At 51.7% G+C, this 18,235-nt stretch overlaps 2 protein-coding genes across 2 annotated transcripts; one reads left to right on the top strand and one right to left on the bottom strand.

Moving 5' to 3' along the window:
- Positions 1 to 50: 50 nt before the first annotated feature.
- Positions 51 to 14,568, bottom strand: CCT7 (chaperonin containing TCP1 subunit 7). Its single transcript, XM_065060192.1, has 12 exons — positions 14,396 to 14,568; positions 12,592 to 12,745; positions 11,126 to 11,232; positions 10,584 to 10,709; positions 9,915 to 9,967; positions 8,774 to 8,945; positions 6,542 to 6,706; positions 4,845 to 5,033; positions 4,146 to 4,243; positions 2,654 to 2,786; positions 1,454 to 1,660; positions 51 to 630 (listed from the first exon to the last, which is right to left on the bottom strand). Exons 1-12 carry the CDS (start codon positions 14,399 to 14,401, stop codon positions 406 to 408), a joined length of 1,635 nt encoding a protein of 544 aa, XP_064916264.1. The 5' UTR covers positions 14,402 to 14,568; the 3' UTR covers positions 51 to 405.
- A 150-nt stretch (positions 14,569 to 14,718) lies between these two features.
- PRADC1 (protease associated domain containing 1) lies at positions 14,719 to 18,056 on the top strand. The gene is made up of 5 exons (XM_005509144.4): positions 14,719 to 14,965; positions 15,608 to 15,708; positions 16,139 to 16,248; positions 16,619 to 16,786; positions 17,520 to 18,056. Exons 1-5 carry the CDS (start codon positions 14,911 to 14,913, stop codon positions 17,638 to 17,640), a joined length of 555 nt encoding a protein of 184 aa, XP_005509201.2. The 5' UTR covers positions 14,719 to 14,910; the 3' UTR covers positions 17,641 to 18,056.
- The last annotated feature ends 179 nt before the right edge of the window (positions 18,057 to 18,235 follow it).

The following is an 18,235-nucleotide window of genomic DNA, read 5'->3' as shown; positions in this document are numbered from 1 at the left end:
ACTTGAAAGGTTTAACTTGTTAACCAGCCAGCAGAAAAAGAAAATCCCAGTTTGCCACTGAAACACCATCATTGTTTTATTGTGTTTGGAGCCTGGGTTCAAAACCCCTCAGCATGGAATAAACAAAATAAAAAGTATAAATACAAGCAACCCCCCTGCACTACCCGCCGGCGTGGAAGAGGGCTCTGCTAAGCCCGGCTTCCATGCAGAGGATAAGCCGAGCCTAAGGGGATCATTGCCATGTAGGAGGTGTCGGGGCAGCGCAGCTCACAGGAGGTCGCCGCTGCCAAGGCCAAGATTTGACTCTAATTAACCAAGGCCCCAAAATGACCATCTGGTGAACGGGCCGTTAATTAAGCGAGAAATCAATTATTTTTTCACTCTGGAGAGTGTCTCACCGGGGTCTCAGTGGTTGTGGGGCCGGCCCCGGCCGCGGCCCCGGGCGCTGGGCGCAGCGTCCACGGTGGACCGGGGGTTTTTGATGGTTTCGTCCACGGAGACGATGAGGCAGGCGGCCTCGGAGGCGGCCGTCAGCGCGTTGATGCGCACGATGGCCGGTTCCCACACGCAGGCCTCGAAGTTGTCGGCGATGTCCTCGTTGTTGACGTCCACGCCGTACCACATCCCGCCCTGGGGGGAGACAAGAGGGTGTCAGTTTTGCGCTGGTTGGGACTTGGGGGCCAGCAAAGACACTTGAATATTCAGGGAGAGGCAGAGATGGGACCTTGCTCTGTGACAGAAGAATATTTGAAGGGAAACGAAGAAAATAAACCACCAAAAAACCTTTTTTGTCAGCAAATGGTGCCAATAAAGCTTCAGGAAACAGGCGATGCTTGACAAGGAAGCTGCAGATTTACAGGACTGATTCCCAACCCACCGCTGTCTCACTCTCCCACCCACAGCCCCAGTTTTTGTAGCTCATTTTGGGGTGTCCCTCTGAATCCCCGAGTCATCAGCAAGACGAAAATTAGGGGGAGTGACCCCACAAAACAGCAGCTGCTTCTGATTTAGGGGGAGTGACCCCACAAAACAGCAGCTGCTTCTGAGGGAATCCAAGGGGCAACCTCTGCATGAATCACCACTGTGTGCACACTCACATGCCACAAGATCCAAAATTATCCCAATCGGGACCTTTGGACTCCAGCTCCTCTGGAAAACACACAGCTCAGCCAACTTTTGTGCTCTGATGACTTTAATGTTTAATATAAAAGCCTCCCTCCTGACAAATGATGCCATTTTCAAAAGCAAATCAAAACTCCCAGCTCTAGAAATCACCCGACAGCTGCGATCAAAGGGAAAACGGATCATTTCCTTTTATAGAAACGCGCGCCAAGCCCACGCTTGATCTGCAAACAAAACACGGTGTTTAATCAAAGAGGGTACACAAGCCTAACAGACTTAACACAGGCTGCTGGTTCTCCCCAAGGGCCCGCGGTTCAAAGGTGGGACCCACCTGCGCGTGTTTGGCGCGGAGCTTGTTGAGGATGTTGGTGGCGTCGAAGCCGGCGTTGTCGCAGAGCTGGCGGGGAATGATCTCCAGGGCTTTGGCGTAAGCCCCGATCAGCAGCTGCTGTTTGCCTGGAATGGTCCTGGAATAGTCCCGCAGGTATTTGGAAAGTTCCATCTCGATGGCGCCGCCGCCGGCAACAACCGAGTCGTTCTGGAAAAGAAGGGGAAAGGTTTTTGTTCCGTGAAGAGCAGGAAAAGCTCCATGTTGTGTCAAGGTGATGCGGAAATGCCAGGCCTAGGGGAATTTAGAGCCCAGGCTGCTTCAGAAACAGGCCAAGAACCTTGAGTGGCAGCTACCGGCACCTCATTCCAGCCACGCACAGGGATAACTGGTGGTTTGGGGACACGGGGGGACACACAGCAGATCGCAGGCCCCTTGTGCTGGACAAGCTTCTCTCCCTTTTGTAGGGCGCTCCAAATCTTAGGTATTCACAGTAGTACTTAGCAGCCAAGTTCTGCTACTTTTTCCCCTTTCCCTGTTTGTTTCAGCAGGGAGATTGGGATGTTCTTTCTAAAAGTAAAACAATTCCAAAAATCTTACTGTGATTCTTCCCATCCCCTCACGGCGCTCAGCCACAAAGCTGTTTTTACCCAGAAAATACCACATTAACATGTGAAGCACAAGGATTTTTTTGCCTCTGATGGTGGTGAGAGCCTGGCCCAGGTTGGCCAGAGAGGTGGTAGACGAACCATCCCTGGAGACATCCCAGGCCAGGCTGGACGGGGCTCTGAGCAACCTGAGCTGGTGAAGATGTCCCTGCAGGGGGGGCACTGGGTGAACTTTGAAGGTCCCATCAACCCAAACCATTCTATGGTTTACGATTCTAAGATTGTGTTCCCTCCAGGATGGGGGTGTTTACAGAACACACCACAAGCCAGCAAGCCCAAGTTACAGCTGTGCCGCAGAGAAGGCAAAAAACCTAAAAAGCAGTTGGCAACGCTGCAGCAAAACGCTGCTTCGGCCAAGGAACAGCACTCGAGTGAATCCATCAGACGCTGCTTGTCTGCGCACTCCTGGTCTCTGCACAGAGACCTCAGCCAAACACTGCTGTGTGAAAAGGTTTCTAGAAAGCTCCAGCTGTGCCAGGTTCAATCACCACCCCCACTGCTGGTTCCACAGGGAGGTATTTCGGCTGATCCTCACCTTGATTGCCCTCCTGACGATCATGATGGCGTCGTGCAGGGAGCGTTCCGTCTCCTCCATGAACTGCTCCGCGCCCCCTCGCAGGATTATCGTGCAAGTCTTCGCCTTCGGGCAGCCCGTGAAGAAGTTATACCTGCCAAGGGCACAACAAGGGTTCAGGTGATGGAGAAGCAGCGTTACTGCTCAACACACTTTGCACCAATACAACAGTACGGGAACAGGGAAATTCTTTACAAGCCGGATGCCTGAGTGAGGCCGTTTCACCCTACACAGCGTCCTGATCAGATCTTGAGCTAAGAAGGAGCTGAGCCAGGCAATATACAAATGAAATTCAAGCTGAGCCAGGAAAATCCACTCTCTTCCCATTGCCAGGGCTTTGCGCTAAGCCGGTGCTCTCATTTTCACCGGGCAGGGATGCAGATGTTAGCAGGGAGCCCCAGAGAGGATTGCTCCTCTAGTGACGTGGAAAAACACATTATAGCACCCAGCTTCACGTGCACTGATAGTAAAGCAGCAGCAGAGTGCCACCATCAACCCCAAAATGCATTGCTTTCAGTTACAAATGAAAGCAAAACACCACCCCTCCTACATGGCACTGGGGAACAAATATCACAGTATCACAGTATGTTTGGGATTGGAAGGGACCTCAAAAGCTCATCCAGTCCAATCCCCCTGCTGGAGCAGGAACGCCCAGGTGAGGTCGCACAGGAACATGTCCAGGCGGGTTTTGAATGTCTGCAGAGAAGGAGACTCCACAACCTCCCTGGGCAGCCTGGGCCAGGCTCTGCCACCCTCACCATGAAGAACTTTCTTCTCATATTTAAGTGGAACCTCTTGTGTTCCAGCTTGATCCCATTACCCCTTGTCCTATCATTGTTTGCCACCAAGAAGAGCCTGGCTCCATCCTCATGGCACTCACCCTTTATATATTCATAAACATTAGGTCACCCCTCAGTCTCCTCTTCTCCAAACTAAAGAGCCCCAGCTCCCTCAGCCTTTCTTCATAAGGGAGATGCTCCACTCCCTTAATCATCTTTGTTGCCCTACGCTGGACTCTCTCCAGCAGTTCCCTGTCCTGCTGGAACTGAGGGGCCACAACTGGACACAATATTCCAGGTGTGGTCTCCCCAGGGCAGAGCAGAGGGGCAGGAGAACCTCTCTGACCTACTGACCACCCCCTTCTAACCCACCCCAGGTACCATTGGCCTTCCTGGCCACAAGGGCCCAGTGCTGGCTCATGGTCACCCTGCTGTCCCCAGGACCCCCAGGTCCCTTTCCCCTACACTATATATTTTAAGTGCACTAAGGTTTAGATGAAAGCTTACTCATGTTCCCTGCCCTCTCCACCTCATTAAAAGCAACAATAATCCAATCTTGTTTTCACACCATCACCCCAAGAGATGCTCAAACCTGTCAACGCTCACACCTTAACTTTTCACACTCATATTCAAGTCCTTACACAGGATTACAGGTTCACAGCTGGTGCATTTACCTCTCTCCTCCAATCTGAGTCTCCTCGAAGACTTCGCATCGGCCCAGAACATCGTCTGACAGAGCGTTGACGCTCGTCTGAATGGAACCACCGCAGGCCTGTGTGGAAAGGAGATCAACGCTGACAAAAGGAGATAAACAAGACAAATTTGCCCAGCGAGCTCCTGCTCTTCAGAGATGGTCTGGGCTTTTAGCCCATGCAAAACCAGCCCACAGGCCGCTCAGGAAAAAAATCCTTCTACTTCCCCTCCCATCTCATGCATCAAGGCAGGTTACGACATCAAAAATAATCCTCGACAGCAAAATAAGATGATGCTGCTTCTGAGTGCTGACTCACAGGCTCTAGAGTCCAGCAGCTACACAAAGCTTGGGAAAAAAACAAACACAGCGGAACAGGCAAGAACTATGGAAAATAAACCTTTACTGGTGCAATGTGCAGTCCCTAATATTATACAACAGAGAAACAAAAAGCAGCGCAGATGCAATTAGTGCACGACTGTTAATTCCATCAAGGAACAGCTTTTTCATTATACTGCAACTTTATATAATAACCACATTGGCAAAAATTATGCCATTTTCATGTTAAATCTTTATAACGAGCATGTGTTCAGTCACCAATTGCTGCCCCCTCTTGGGAATGACCAGCCTGGAACCATTAAAACTAAATCTAAACTATTTATTCTGAAACACGGCAGCTCACCATCATAGTTCGTTTCAGATCTTCTTCCGGGACACGGCCAGCACAAAACATGTCTCTGTCCGCAAAATACTGAGTGGCCACGTCACCGATCGGAAGTTTGGACAGGACGACTTTGGCTCCTGACTTGTGGATTTTGTCTAGTTTGTCGTACAAGATGTTCCACTCGGCATCCACGATGGCCTGGTAATCCTAGGAGGGACGAGAGAGAAGCAGACAAGCACTCATGTTAAAAAGGATGGCAAACATCAACCCACAGCACCCATGAAGGGAGAGCTCAGCTAAAACCACGGCGTGGGATGCCGCCGCATGCTGGCCTGGCAAAGAGCTGCTTTCTAAGGCTCATCGGTGATTTTAGGTCACTCCATTTTACTAAAATGCTTCCAGCAGCAAAACTGAGTAGATAAGGGGCTGGATGAACTGTCAGAGAGGCAACAACAGCCCAAGAGGAAGAAGACGGGATTATAGTGATGTCTGAGAGGTGTTTACAGAGCTGTGAGTGGATGTTGGGGTGCAGAGATTTCCAGCGTATCGCAGAGGAGAAACACAGATCCTGAGAAACCTCAGGCTTCAGCAGCTGCACAAACGTGTTGTGAATCACAGCCACAGACAGCTGGACAGCTCACAAGAGCAGCAACACCACACGTGGCAGCGACTGCAACAGAAACGACCGCTGTCTTCGCCACGGCAGAGAGGGGAACAATTACTGAGACCACGGGGGCCAACATCCCAAAAATTAGGCAGCCAAGGATCTTTAGATGCCACAATTATGCAGGAACCAAACGCACACAACATTGCGGCACTTTCCAAGAAAGCGTCAGAGAATTATCATGTTTCATACAAGTATTTCAACAAGATGGAAAGAGAACCACTGTCCAAATGGTGACCTCGTTTGCTTCAACATGAAAGGCTTTCTCAGCATTTTAAGCACTGATTAATGAGCTTTCCCTGAAGGCCACTCCGAGACGTAAAGAAGTCATCACACAGCTGACGACTTGTCATTGCACATCTATGGAACAGTGACTGAGCACAAACATGCGGAAATTCAAAGTCTGACAGACACTTCTCTGAAACAAGGCACCATAACCCATGGGGGATTTTCAGGGGGGACACAGGACAAGCCCATTTACCCTCCTGGCTCTCAAGCAGCTGCCATGAGGAACAGAATCATAGAATCATTTTGGTTGGAAACAACCCTCAGGATCACTGTGTCCAACCATTAACCCACCCCGGCACTGCCCCATGTCCTGAGAACCTCATGTCCGTCTGTCCAACCCTCCAGGGATGGTGACTCCAGCACTGCCCTGGGCAGCCTGTTCCAATGCCCCACAGCCCTTTGGGGAAGAAATTGTTCCCACATCCAACCTCAACCTCCCCTGGCGCAACTTGAGGCCGTTTCCTCTGCTCCTGGCGCTTGTTCCTGGGGAGCAGAGCCCGACCCCCCTGGCTCCAAGCTCCTTTCAGGCAGTTCAGAGATCAGAAGGTCTCCCCTCAGCTCCTGTTCTCCAGCTGAACCCCCCAGGTCCCTCAGCCTCCATCACACTTGTGCTCCAGCCCCTCACCAGCTCCATTCTCTTCTCTCCACTCGCTCCAGCACCTCAAGGCCTTTCTTGGCCTGAGGGGCCCAAAACTGACCCCAGGATTCAAGGTCTGGCCTCCCCAGTGCCCAGCACAGGACAATCTTCCCATTCAGCTCTTACCTCCACCGTGTTTACTCTGACTTCAGCGTTGTCCTTCTCAGCTTTAAGCTCCAGCTCCACATTCAACAAGGCGATCTTGGGAGACTGGTACTTCTTGGGCTGCATTTCGAAGCCGGCATAAGAGAACGTCTTCTTGAAGGCAACTCCAGCCACCAGCTGAGAGTCCTTGAAGACAGGGATTAGTTTTAGGCTCAGCCTGCCAAGGTGTTCTCAACAGGGTTAAAAACTCCCACAGGAGACTCCTGCTGTCAGAGGCCTCATTTACAAAGCGCTCATCAACAGCTGTCTCCTTTGATTAACCCACTTTTAAAGCAAATAAGCAGCAAATATTTTCTTCCTTCTGTTCAACAAAAATCAGCTTCTATCACTTCCTTTCTAACCCTCAAGACACTGCAGCGAAAGATGCTACACACAAGCTCAAGATCAAGGGATGGAGCAATCTGTTCTCTCTCTGATGTCTTTCCCATTTTTACCCTTTGAAGATAGATACTGCTCATCCACAGCCCCACACTCATGGAGTTTTTTGGCCCTGATTTGTTTTTCCAAGCTCCATCACCATCTCCTGGACTGTTTTGCAGCAGGACGGCCCTGCCCAATGCTGCCCCTAGAAGCAAACTTCTCGATTTCATGATCAGGAGAGAAAATCAGCATGTAAATCTCCCAACTCATGAGTATCTAACCCCACGCTGCAGACTCAGCTCTGCCCAGAGGAACTTTATCCCTTAGGAGCAAGGACAGGCACAGAATTTCTGCTCCAGCTGACATGGTGAGATGACCCAGGGTCTCCCACAAGTAACCTTGCAAAGTAGAGCAATAAATTCTTTGCCTCATCCTCATACAGGTCTCCAATGACGGCAGAATAAAAGGGTAAAACAACTTGGAGCAGGGAGAGGCGCTTCTACCCAGAATGGGAGACACCGCCCTCCCCAGGGGGCCAATTTCTGCAAGCCTCAGAACGCCAGCAGGCCCAGGCACTGCGAAAACAGATGCTGAAACCTTCCTAATTCACTCAATTAGTTGTCTAGGCAAGATAATGGCATAATTATAACGTCTCTTAATGAAAATGCTCATGCAGAGTGTTTACAGACAGTAACAGTTGCAGAATAATAATCCAGAGAGACTGCAGAATGATTTACAGGGTCCAACAAGCCGAACTTTGACAGGACAGAGCACGGACACAGCAGCTCTCCCACAGCCCAGGAACAGGTCCCCAGCACACAACTCTGTGCAGCCCCATACACGACAGGTATTCCAGCTCTGCGGTACAAAGCACACCCCCCATCTGCCCTGCCCACTGCTACATTAGCTCCTCCATAATGTTTTCTGTGCATTTTTGCCAACCCTGTACTCGTAAATACAACGGAACTGTGGGACTTCTAGTTCTGGAAGTAACAAAGACTTCCCATAAAAAAATGTTTAATTCTTTGCAGAGATAAAAATTGAATTCAGAATAATAAAATCATTTTGTTTGGAAGAGACCCTCAAGATCATTAAGTCCAACCCTTAACGCACCCCTGTCCCTGCCCCGTGTCCTGAGAACCTCATGTCCGTCTGTCCAACCCTCCAGGGCTGGTGACTCCAGCACTGCCCTGGGCAGCCTGTTCCAATGCCCCACAGCCCTTTGGGGAAGAAATTGTTCCCAGATCCAACCTCAACCTCCCCTGGCGCAACTTGAGGCCGTTTCCTCTGCTCCTGGCGCTTGTTCCTGGGGAGCAGAGCCCGACCCCCCTGGCTCCAAGCTCCTTTCAGGCAGTTCAGAGATCAGAAGGTCTCCCCTCAGCTCCTGTTCTCCAGCTGAACCCCCCAGGTCCCTCAGCCGCTCCATCACACTTGTGCTCCAGCCCCTCACCAGCTCTGTTCCCTTTTCTCAACTTGCTCCAGCACCTCAAGGTCTCAGAAACCTTCTACCACAGAGCTCCCAGCAGCTTCCATTGTTGGCAGTGGGCTGGAAGGCAGTCTGGTTCATGGATCTGGATATCTGGTGGCCTTCTGGTCAACGGATGATGCTATGTACCCCCCTGAGATGAGTGTATCTGGCTCAAAAAGCAGACTCTCTACCTGCAGAAAATAAATCCAGCTCTACTCGCTCTTTCTTCCTCACATCACCAGCTTTGTTTCACTTTGGTAATTCCCAAACAGGCAGCCCGGCTACATTTCTGTTAAAGCCAACCCAAAAGAGCGGCGATAGCTCCCTCCTGTCCCTCCTTTTGGGACAGGCTCGACAGAACTTACTTCCAGAGCACCTCCTTGCACCTTCTTGATTCCAATCATTTTGAGTTGTAACAAGTCGTCTAACATCATGACAGCATCCACGACCATCTTGGAGAAGAACTCCTTGCTCTGGGAGATGAGCTTAGAGCTCAGGGCTGTGGCCGCACATTTCTCCAGCAGGCTTCTCTGCTCGCTGCATGGAAGAAATTAAAAAACAGGGTTGTGTTCACCTGCTGATTTTTTCACAAAACATTATGCATGGTCTGATTAATCCATTCAGATAGAGGCAAAGATCAGCTCCCTTGTACCAACAGGGAAAGCAAGGCACAAATGTCAAAGCCCAGACTGTCAAAAAGCGATTCTCCCTCTTAGATCCCGAGCATCAGACCAGCACTGGCTGGGTCTGTTGGCTTTTAAACACCACAAACCTGAGCAAAACAGCATTGTCTCCTTCATCCTGAGGTAGTAAGAAGTTTGCTAAACCCTCTCACAGTGGCAATTCTCTAAAGAATTCACTCTGGCAACATACAGAGCGGATGATATCAAGGATCCCAGGGAAATACAGATCCAGCTCCCAGGCTCTATCACCCAAGTTACTACTGACCATGAGAACTGCAGGACAGCACAAGAACTTGTTTTGGTGTATTTAAGATGGTTATGCAGCTGAACTTGAAATTTTACTGCAAGTACTAGTAAGGTCAGATCAAGCAGACAAGAGCTTAAAACACAGGGAGAAAAAAACCTAGTATTCCCGCCTCAGCTGAAGGAATCATCTCCTCACTGCTATTAGCTATCTACACAAATTCAACACCTAAAAAGCGATGTGATTTTTCAGAAGCGCCCAGTGTTTAGCGCTACCACTGACTGCAGCAAAGCCTGCAAGTCTCCACCAGCACTGGAAAAAAAATGAAATCAGGCCACTTATTTTGGTATCTTGCTTCCTCCACACGACACTGGCCTAAATACTTCGCTGCAGTTCAAGCAACAACGCAGCGTCTCCCTTGGAGGAGCAGGAAACTCCAAAAGCTCAGTAATAACCCCAGTGTGGGGCCACAGCTGCTCGGCACAACCTCGAGACCTCAGCTGGAGGAGGCAGAAACACCCTCACACCAGTGAACTGAACCCCAGTCACACAACCAGGTCATCTCTAAGGGAAACTTACTCTTTATCTTCCTTCTTCACCGTCACAGCAATGTCTTTGATCTTGTTTACAGCCTGTCAAAACACAAGCCGACAGCTGGATTAATGATTCATGCTCGTAAGCTGATCACATCTCCGGCTTTTCTCTTTGTATTTTAGGTTACCTTTTATTCCCTACTTCAGCATCGCAGAAGTTTCAGGCATTTAAGCTATTCCACCCCTTCCAGCACAGTATTTCTGAGAAACACATCAATATAAGTTTAAGAGGATGGGGAAGGGGCTTAGAGCAGCTCCACTATTTTCAGCAGAGATGTAGAGATGCTGAGGTGGTTTAACCTCCAAAGAAGATTCAGCTTAACAGGATTTGTGGGCTTAATGACATGTAAGGATTACCAAAAAACAGCAGAGATGAGGAGAATGGGAAAATGAATTTTCCCACTTATTTATTCACCCTTGGAGGAAAAACAAAGGAAGCAATAGCGCCGCAGAGGTATCAGCTGGTAACAGCAGCTCACTGACACCGGAGAAAGCAGCTGATGTTTGCAGTGAGATATCGTGAGGTTGCTGCTGTCACTCCCCACGCCCATTAATTTCTGAATTTTGCCTGGAAGTGTTTTATTTTTCCACTTCCATCACAGAACTCTCTGGTGAAACCAAATACACCCCTCAGCCAGGAGCAGCGCTGCCTTACCAGCTGCGTGGCTGTGCGGAAGGCACGGATGATGATCTGTGGATGAAGACCTTCCTCCACGTAGGGCTTCACTTGTTTCAGGAACTCGGCGGCGAGCAGAGTTACAGAGGTGGTACCATCACCAACCTGCACGGAGAGGAAACGTTGTGTCACCCACACGCTTCAAAAAACACACCAGGGCTTCCAGAGGAAATCTGATTTCACTATTTTCTCTGCTCGAAGATTTGCAGCTGGATTCTTTAATGATTAAGAAGGGCTGGGTTGAGACTGCATCCCGTTTGAGGGTGAATTACCATTACCCAGTCACTTATGTTCACAAAACGTGAACTTCGTAGCTTTAAAATTTCCAAACCACCCATCAGATCTGGCTGAAAAGGTGGAAAAGATTTGAAAGTTATCACAGAAGATAAGGCCTCGAGAAATAAACCAGAAAAAACGTCGATATTCCATGAACAATTCCCACAAAGTCCACACAACCACTAAAGGGAACAAGCTCACTGCTGCGTTTTGTGCTTCCGAGCGCAGTCAGGCCGCCCTCCTACCTCTGCATCTTGTGATTTGGCGATGTCCACCAAGGTCTTGGCAGCCGGATGGACGACGTCGAGGAGCTTCAGGATGGTGGCACCATCGTTGGAGATGGTGGCTTTGCCTATGAGTGATGTAGAAAGGGAAGTTCAAGTTCAGCTGCCACAAGCAAAGCCCTGGTCACTCTCTAAAGGCACCCAAGGAGCTGGTCAGACCTCACAGTGATGTTAACACAACAGTAACTCTCACTGCGCTCCACCAGGTCACCTGGCAGGTCAAATGTGTCCCCAACCCATCATTATGCTACAGTGTCCCCTGGCCAAGCCCTGATCCAGCACCACAGTGAATTTTGTTACGCCTAAACAACCACAGGCTCTCATCCCAAAATTTCCACTTAAAAGTCATTTTTCTTCAGCCAGATTGCTTTTTTGTTTCCTCCTGTATGATCTGAGATGTGACCACCACAATATTTTCATACATTCCTACAGATACACAATTATAAACTGGCCAAAAAGGAAAGTGAAAGGGTCACCCCCACGAGTTTCACAGAGGGTGTCTCAGCATATTAACAGCGCCTTTTTAGTCCACTTTTGGAGCAGATTAAGTGAAGTTATCTGAGTGCAGAATGACTCTTCACACCAGTTAACAGGGGCTTTAAATTCATTTCCTTCTCCTCAAAAGCCTCCCCAGACATATAGAAAAAGATATTCTAGGCTGAGACTCACGTGAAGAAAGAGACTAGAAGTGAGTATTAGTTATTAGGTAAAGTTAACTTTTATTCAAGAGGATAACTGGATTTATTAGAGCCCTATTTGTAATTATTAATACTAAGACCTTTCACCCCACCATTCAGTAACAGCAATTAAAAAAACCCACAAACAATACATTAATTTAGTGACTTCATACAAGTCTTTTCAGAGAGGGAGGAGTCTCATCCCTAAATCACACACATTAAAATAAAATAAAATAAATCAATGTAGTAACACCCACTGACCTCACACTCTGCCACAAGGGCTGAGTAATTTTACACATTACATATATTATTATATATACTTTAAAAAAATAGTTACATAGGGATGGTCAGAGATACCTGAAGACCAAGTTGAAGGCAGTTTCTCCCTTCTGGCACAGATTTTCTCACATCTAGTCCCACGAACCCTGGATCTACCCAATCATACAACAAAGACCACAAACACCTTGACTCCGGCCAGCTGGCAGCAAACAGGTAGTTTCTCAGGTAGTTCTGACAACTACCTTCTCTTCAACAGCACAGATCAGAGCCAAGGTGTTAAACTGAACGTCGAGACAGAAACTGAACCTCTAGGATGACAGTTTAATATGGGGTAAGGAAGTTCAAGTCTGCTGATTTTAACTGATATAAAGATATGAGTAAATACGCATGCTGACATTGTGCCCTGTGCTGGGAGATTCTTTCCGAGTGGCTTTTGCAGGTGTCTGTGGAAAGCCACAGCCCAGGACTTACCCCGGTCATCCACAATGAGCTTGTCCATGCCCCGAGGTCCCAGGGTGGTGCGCACAGCTTCCGCAATAACCTGGCAGGCATTGATGTTGCTGACGAGCTGGGGGATCCCCTGCGAGGTGTCCGTCCCCTCCTTCAGCAGGATAACCGGTGTTGGCTGGAGAGAGAACCCACAGCAGAGCCATTAGTCAAATCCCAACAGCCTGCAGACAACCTGGAGCTAAATCCTCACACAGCCCAGCAAGATCCCATCAGGCAAAAAAGCTAAAATCAAAACCCGCAGACTCCTTAAAATTCCTCTGCGTTCACAGGATCTAACTGCTTCCACCTCCCACAGTGTAACGGGGATTCACCCAGCTGTCTCCAGTACATGCTCTGGGACTGTACCATAACTGTCCCTAAAATACGTGGGTTTCCTCCATACAGAGTAGTTCAGCCAAGTGCCAATTCTGATGCTAAACTGGGAAAGCCAGTACACAGAGAACTTATTGCGGCCTTTCAGCACTTAAAAGGGGGCAATAAGAAAGATGGGGAAAAACTTTTTAGCAGAGGCTGTTGTGATAGGACAAGGGGTGATGGTTTTAAACTAAAGGAAGGAGATTCAGGCTGGACACAAGGAAGAAATTGTTGTCCCTGAGGGTGGTGAGAGCCTGGCCCGGGTTGGGCAGAGAGGTGGTGGATGAACCATCCCTGGAGACATCCCAGGCCAGGCTGGACGGGGCTCTGAGCAACCTGAGCTGGTGAAGATGTCCCTGCTCATGGCAGGGGGGCACTGGGGGAGCTCTGAAGGTCTCTTCAACCCAAACTGTCCAGTGATTCTACTGCAGTAATTACTGAGGCAGCAGGGAACTGCACAAGTGCTGCGACCACATCAGTGCTTTCCTATTTTAGTGCCAGCAACACGTTCAGAACAGGCACAATGGCCCTTTCCCTGTCACATCTCACATCAGAGCCCAAGCTGCCCAAGGATGGCACATGCACTTTCAGAGGGGGCACGGTCAAACGAACACAATTGAAGTGATTACACCTGCCTGACAGCAAACTGTGCTGGAGGCAGCTGAGGGGATATCAGAGCCCACAGCAGACAAGGGATTCTCCCTGCTCTGAGAGCGCCCCAGCCTTCTTCAGAAAACAGACCTGCCTTACAGGCAAAGCTCAAACAAAGACCAAACGGCCGAAGCTGGGGAGACACCCAGCTTTAAACAACCACCTGCAGGCAGAGAGTAAAATTATCCTATGACCGCTGCACTACAGAGTGACAAAGCCGGTGCTGAGGGCCTGATATTCGAGTAAGAGAGGAGCGTGGGGATCATAGTCAGGGCTCCCTAAATCCTGGATTCTATGAAAAAAAAACACACACAGTTCGTCCACACCCACCAGAGCACAGAGCTCAATGGAAAATAAACCCTTGTATCCCCGAAAAAATCAGCGTGGGGCAGCCACACCACCCATGTGCCGCAGCGCGCCCGCTCCTGAGCGGCAGCAACGGAGCTCAGAGCCGGGGAGCGGGACACACAACGAAGGGGCCGGGGCTCCAGGACCGCCACACACCGGGGGGCACGACTACAACTCCCAGCACTCACCGCTGCCACCCGACCGGGCCCGGGAAGCCGGCGGGACCCGGGTCTCCGCTGTTCCCTCCCGCCCGCAGGCCCCAGCGGCAGCGCGGCCTCCATCAACCCCGCCCCGCCGCCGGCCCCACCGCAAACCCTTCAAACACGGTCCCCGGAGGCTGGCGGAGGCCCAGCGGGCCATCCCCGGGCAGCGGGGCGCGACGGCGGCGCGGATGGCGGCGGATGGGACTCACCATCATCCCGGCGGAGCTCCTGGCTGCGCCTCCCCCGCGTCTCACAGACCCCACCCCACAATGCACCGCGCCCGCCGAGAAGCTTCCCCGGGGCAGGAGGGGAAGCTCATGTTGCTAGGCGACCGCTTCCGGCCGCGCTCTATGGTACGGGCGGATAGAGCGGCCCCGGCGAGGTGTCCATCCTCCCCGAACAACCATAGAGAGGCAGGCTCACTATTTGCCATAGGAGGGCGCAAGCCGGGCTGGCGGGTGGAGCTTTATTTGGCAGGGCCGGTGGGGGAACACCCGGGCCCCGCCGCCCCGCGAGCGGACACCGAGCTGACAGCGACCGAGCGCGCAGCCGCGGGCCGCGCAGACCCCAGCGCGTGTCTCTCAGGAGATTGATGGCAGCGCTGACCAATAGAAAGGCGCAAGCCGCAGGCGCTGGCCAATAGCAAGGCGCAGGGGGGAGGCGCGGCCAATGGGCGCGGAGCGTGGGCGCGGGGGCGGGGCGTCTGGCGGCGCCGGGCGCAGCCATGCTCCGCAGGTCGCTGTGGCTCTGCCTGTGCCTGTGCTCCTGCCCGGCCCGCGGTGAGTCCAGCGCGTTTCCCTCCCGCACCCCGATCCGGGTGCATTTTACCTCCGTGCACCGCGATCCAGCTGCATGTCCCCTCGCTGCACCCTGGCCCCGTCACATTCCCCTCGCTGCACCCTGGCCCCGTTGCGTTTTGCCTCCATGTACCGCAATCCGGGTGCATTTTCCCTCCTGCACCCCAATCTGGCTGCGTTTGTCCTCCATGCACCCCAGCGCCATTGCATTTCCCTTCCTGCACCCCAGTCTGGGTGCATTTCCCGTCGGTGCATCCCAATCCAGGTTCGTTTCCCCTCGCTGCATCCCGCCCTAATTGCATTTCCCCCTCCAGCTTCTCATTTTGGGTGCGTTTCCTTCCCGCACCCCGATCCGGGTGCATTTTACCCCCGTGCACCGCGATCCAGCTGCATGTCCCCTCACTGCACCCTGGCCCCGTCACATTCCCCTCGCTACACCCTGACCCCGTTACATTTCCCCTCGGTGCACCACAATTCGGGTGCGTTTCCCTCTATGCACCCCAGCCCCATTACAATTCCCCACCCAGCACCCCAATCCAGGTGCGCTCCCCTCGCTGCACCCCAGCCCTGTTACATTTCCCCTTTTGTTTTCTCTACCTCTCACCCCTCTCTGCGCACACCCAGGTCTGCGCATCCATGAATATTTGTATTTCCAAGTGCTGAGCCCTGGGGACATCCGCTACATCTTCACCGCCACCCTGGCCAAGGATTTTGGGGGCGTGTTTGTAAGTATTAAGACTTTAATTTGCCTTGGGTCCCTCCATCCTAATCTTTCCCTTGCTGGGCCCAGTGATTTGAAGCTGTTTTAATTACTCATCCGTGAGCAATTAATTTAGGAAGGAGGCACATGCTGGTTGTTGCCTTTGGCCTCAGTGAGTTTTGGGAGGGGGAATTTGGCCCCACGCGTGTTCAGGGAACACATGCCCCACTCTTTGCTCCTCCAAGGGCTGAGACGGTGCTGTGCCTCAGTTTCCCCTCCCCGTGCTGACAGCAAGATGTAGACAAGGTGTTGAGCAGGGGCTCGAAAGCATCAACCAGCACCCAGGAGGCCTAAATCTCCCAAAAAATATACCCCACCCAGGGCTGAGCAGGGCTGGGGACAGGGAGCAGTGTCCCCAGGAACTCTCCTCGCTCACCCCTGTCTCCTTCTCTGAGAACACGAGGTACGAGCAGATCTACCTGGTGCCGGCGGATCCTCCCGAAGCCTGCGGAGAGCTGAATAATGGGGTGTTCATCCAGGACCAGATCGCTTTGGTGGAGAGGGGGTATGTCTGGGGACACGGGAGCTGTTTTGGGGGGACACTAGGGCAGGGGCCACGTTTTGGCATCACCTCCAGCTTCTTCTCCTGAAGGAAAACGTCGAGATGCTCTTACCCCAGAGAGCTTCACGTTGTGTCTCTTAGGAAACAGCTTGTGCTACGGTGGAAAAAGCCCTGGTTTTATTTTATTTTATTTTATTTTTACTTCGGAGAAAATGGCAGAGTGTGGGCAGCCTGTGACTAAAACAGACTCAAAAGAGGAGCGGGATTTGGGGGAGGCACGGGGCTCCCTAGTTTGCGCAGCTCCAGGTTGCAGGTTTTCTACCTGCCAAAAATCTGCTGGTGGCCACCAAAGATTTGTCACTGTTGTCCCCAGGGGCTGCTCGTTCCTGTCGAAGACGCGTGTGATCCAGGAGCACGGCGGACGGGCGGTGATCATCGCGGATAACGCCTACGATAACGACAGCTTCTACATCGAGATGATCCAGGACAGCACCCGGAGAACGGCCGACATCCCCGCGCTCTTCCTGCTGGGCAGGGACGGGTGGGTGTCCTGCCCAGGAGACATCAGGTCTCCCCAAGTGTGGAATTGAGTTTTTGGGGCCCCTCAGGCCAAGAAAGGCCTTGAGGTGCTGGAGGGAGTTGAGAGAAGGGAACGGAGCTGGTGAGGGGCTGGAGCACAAGTGTGATGGAGCGGCTGAGGGACCTGGAGGGTTCAGCTGGAGAACAGGAGCTGAGGGGAGACCTTCTGATCTCTGAACTGCCTGGAAGGAGCTTGGAGCCAGGGGGGTCGGGCTCTGCTCCCCAGGAACAAGCGCCAGGAGCAGAGGAAACGGCCTCAAGTTGCGCCAGGGGAGGTTGAGGTTGGATGTGGGAACAATTTCTTCCCCAAAGGGCTGTGGGGCATTGGAACAGGCTGCCCAGGGCAGTGCTGGAGTCACCAGCCCTGGAGGGCTGGACAGACGGACATGAGGTTCTCAGGACATGGGGCAGTGCCAGGGGTGGGTTAATGGTTGGATTCAATGATCTGGAGGGTCTTTTCCAACCAAAACAATTCCATGATCTCATGGGAAAGGCCAAGCAACAGCCTTGTCCCCACAAAACACAGAGGTCCCAGTGATCAGCATGTGTCATCTGGGCTTTGTGAGACAGAGTTGTAGCAGGTTCAGCCATAATTAACCTGCAGAGTTTCTCTTTGAGCTGGTTTGTGGTTTATGCTCATGTCTGGGCTCCACTCTCATGGCTCAGCCCTGCCCGTCACCTCTTTATCCTTCCAGGTACATGATCAGACGCTCCCTGGAGCAGCACGGGCTCCCCTGGGCCGTCATCTCCATTCCCGTCAACGTCACCAGCATCCCCACGTACGAAACGATGCAGCCCCCCTGGACCTTCTGGTAGCAGCAGGAAGCCGCCACGGTGGATCAAGGACTTCTCAGCGGATCCCAAGAGCTCACCCCAGGGACAAAGCTTGAGGAAAGAGTCCAGAGATCTCACAGGATTGAGCACAGAGATCATTCTGCTGCTGCCGGCAAACACAAACCCCCAGGAATGCTGAGCGGGGCACCGAGAACTCTCTGTAGTGACTTTATGGGAGGGAGGTGATGGCCCAGGACGGGGCAGCGCTCCCTCGAGAAACATTTTAAATTGTGTGTAAGATGCCACCAGGAATTTGTGCTGCTGATTTAGGTGCAGGGTTGCGTGGATGCAGTCTGGCAGGAATGGGAGTGAGATGCAGGCTTGGTCTCTACTAGCAAGGCTGGCACAACGGCTGGATAAGATTCTTGTCTGAGCTAATGAAGTGTGAACAAATTTTACAGAGAGTTTCTTTTTTTCCATCAGCCAGAGGATGAATTGACAAATTTCATCCCATTTTTCCTAGTGAACTTCCTGGGGTGCTGCCTGCAGCCAGGGCAGGGCTCACATCAGGCATTGGGACAGCAACAGCCGCAGGGGACAGCATTACCTTTGTCACTTGTCTCCAAGGGCAGGCTGG

This window comes from Columba livia, chromosome 4, assembly GCF_036013475.1.
Source record: "Columba livia isolate bColLiv1 breed racing homer chromosome 4, bColLiv1.pat.W.v2, whole genome shotgun sequence".
Taxonomy (NCBI): Eukaryota; Metazoa; Chordata; class Aves; order Columbiformes; family Columbidae; genus Columba; species Columba livia.
Note: the sequence above shows the minus strand (reverse complement) of the source record. Positions and strands in the feature narration are given on the sequence as shown.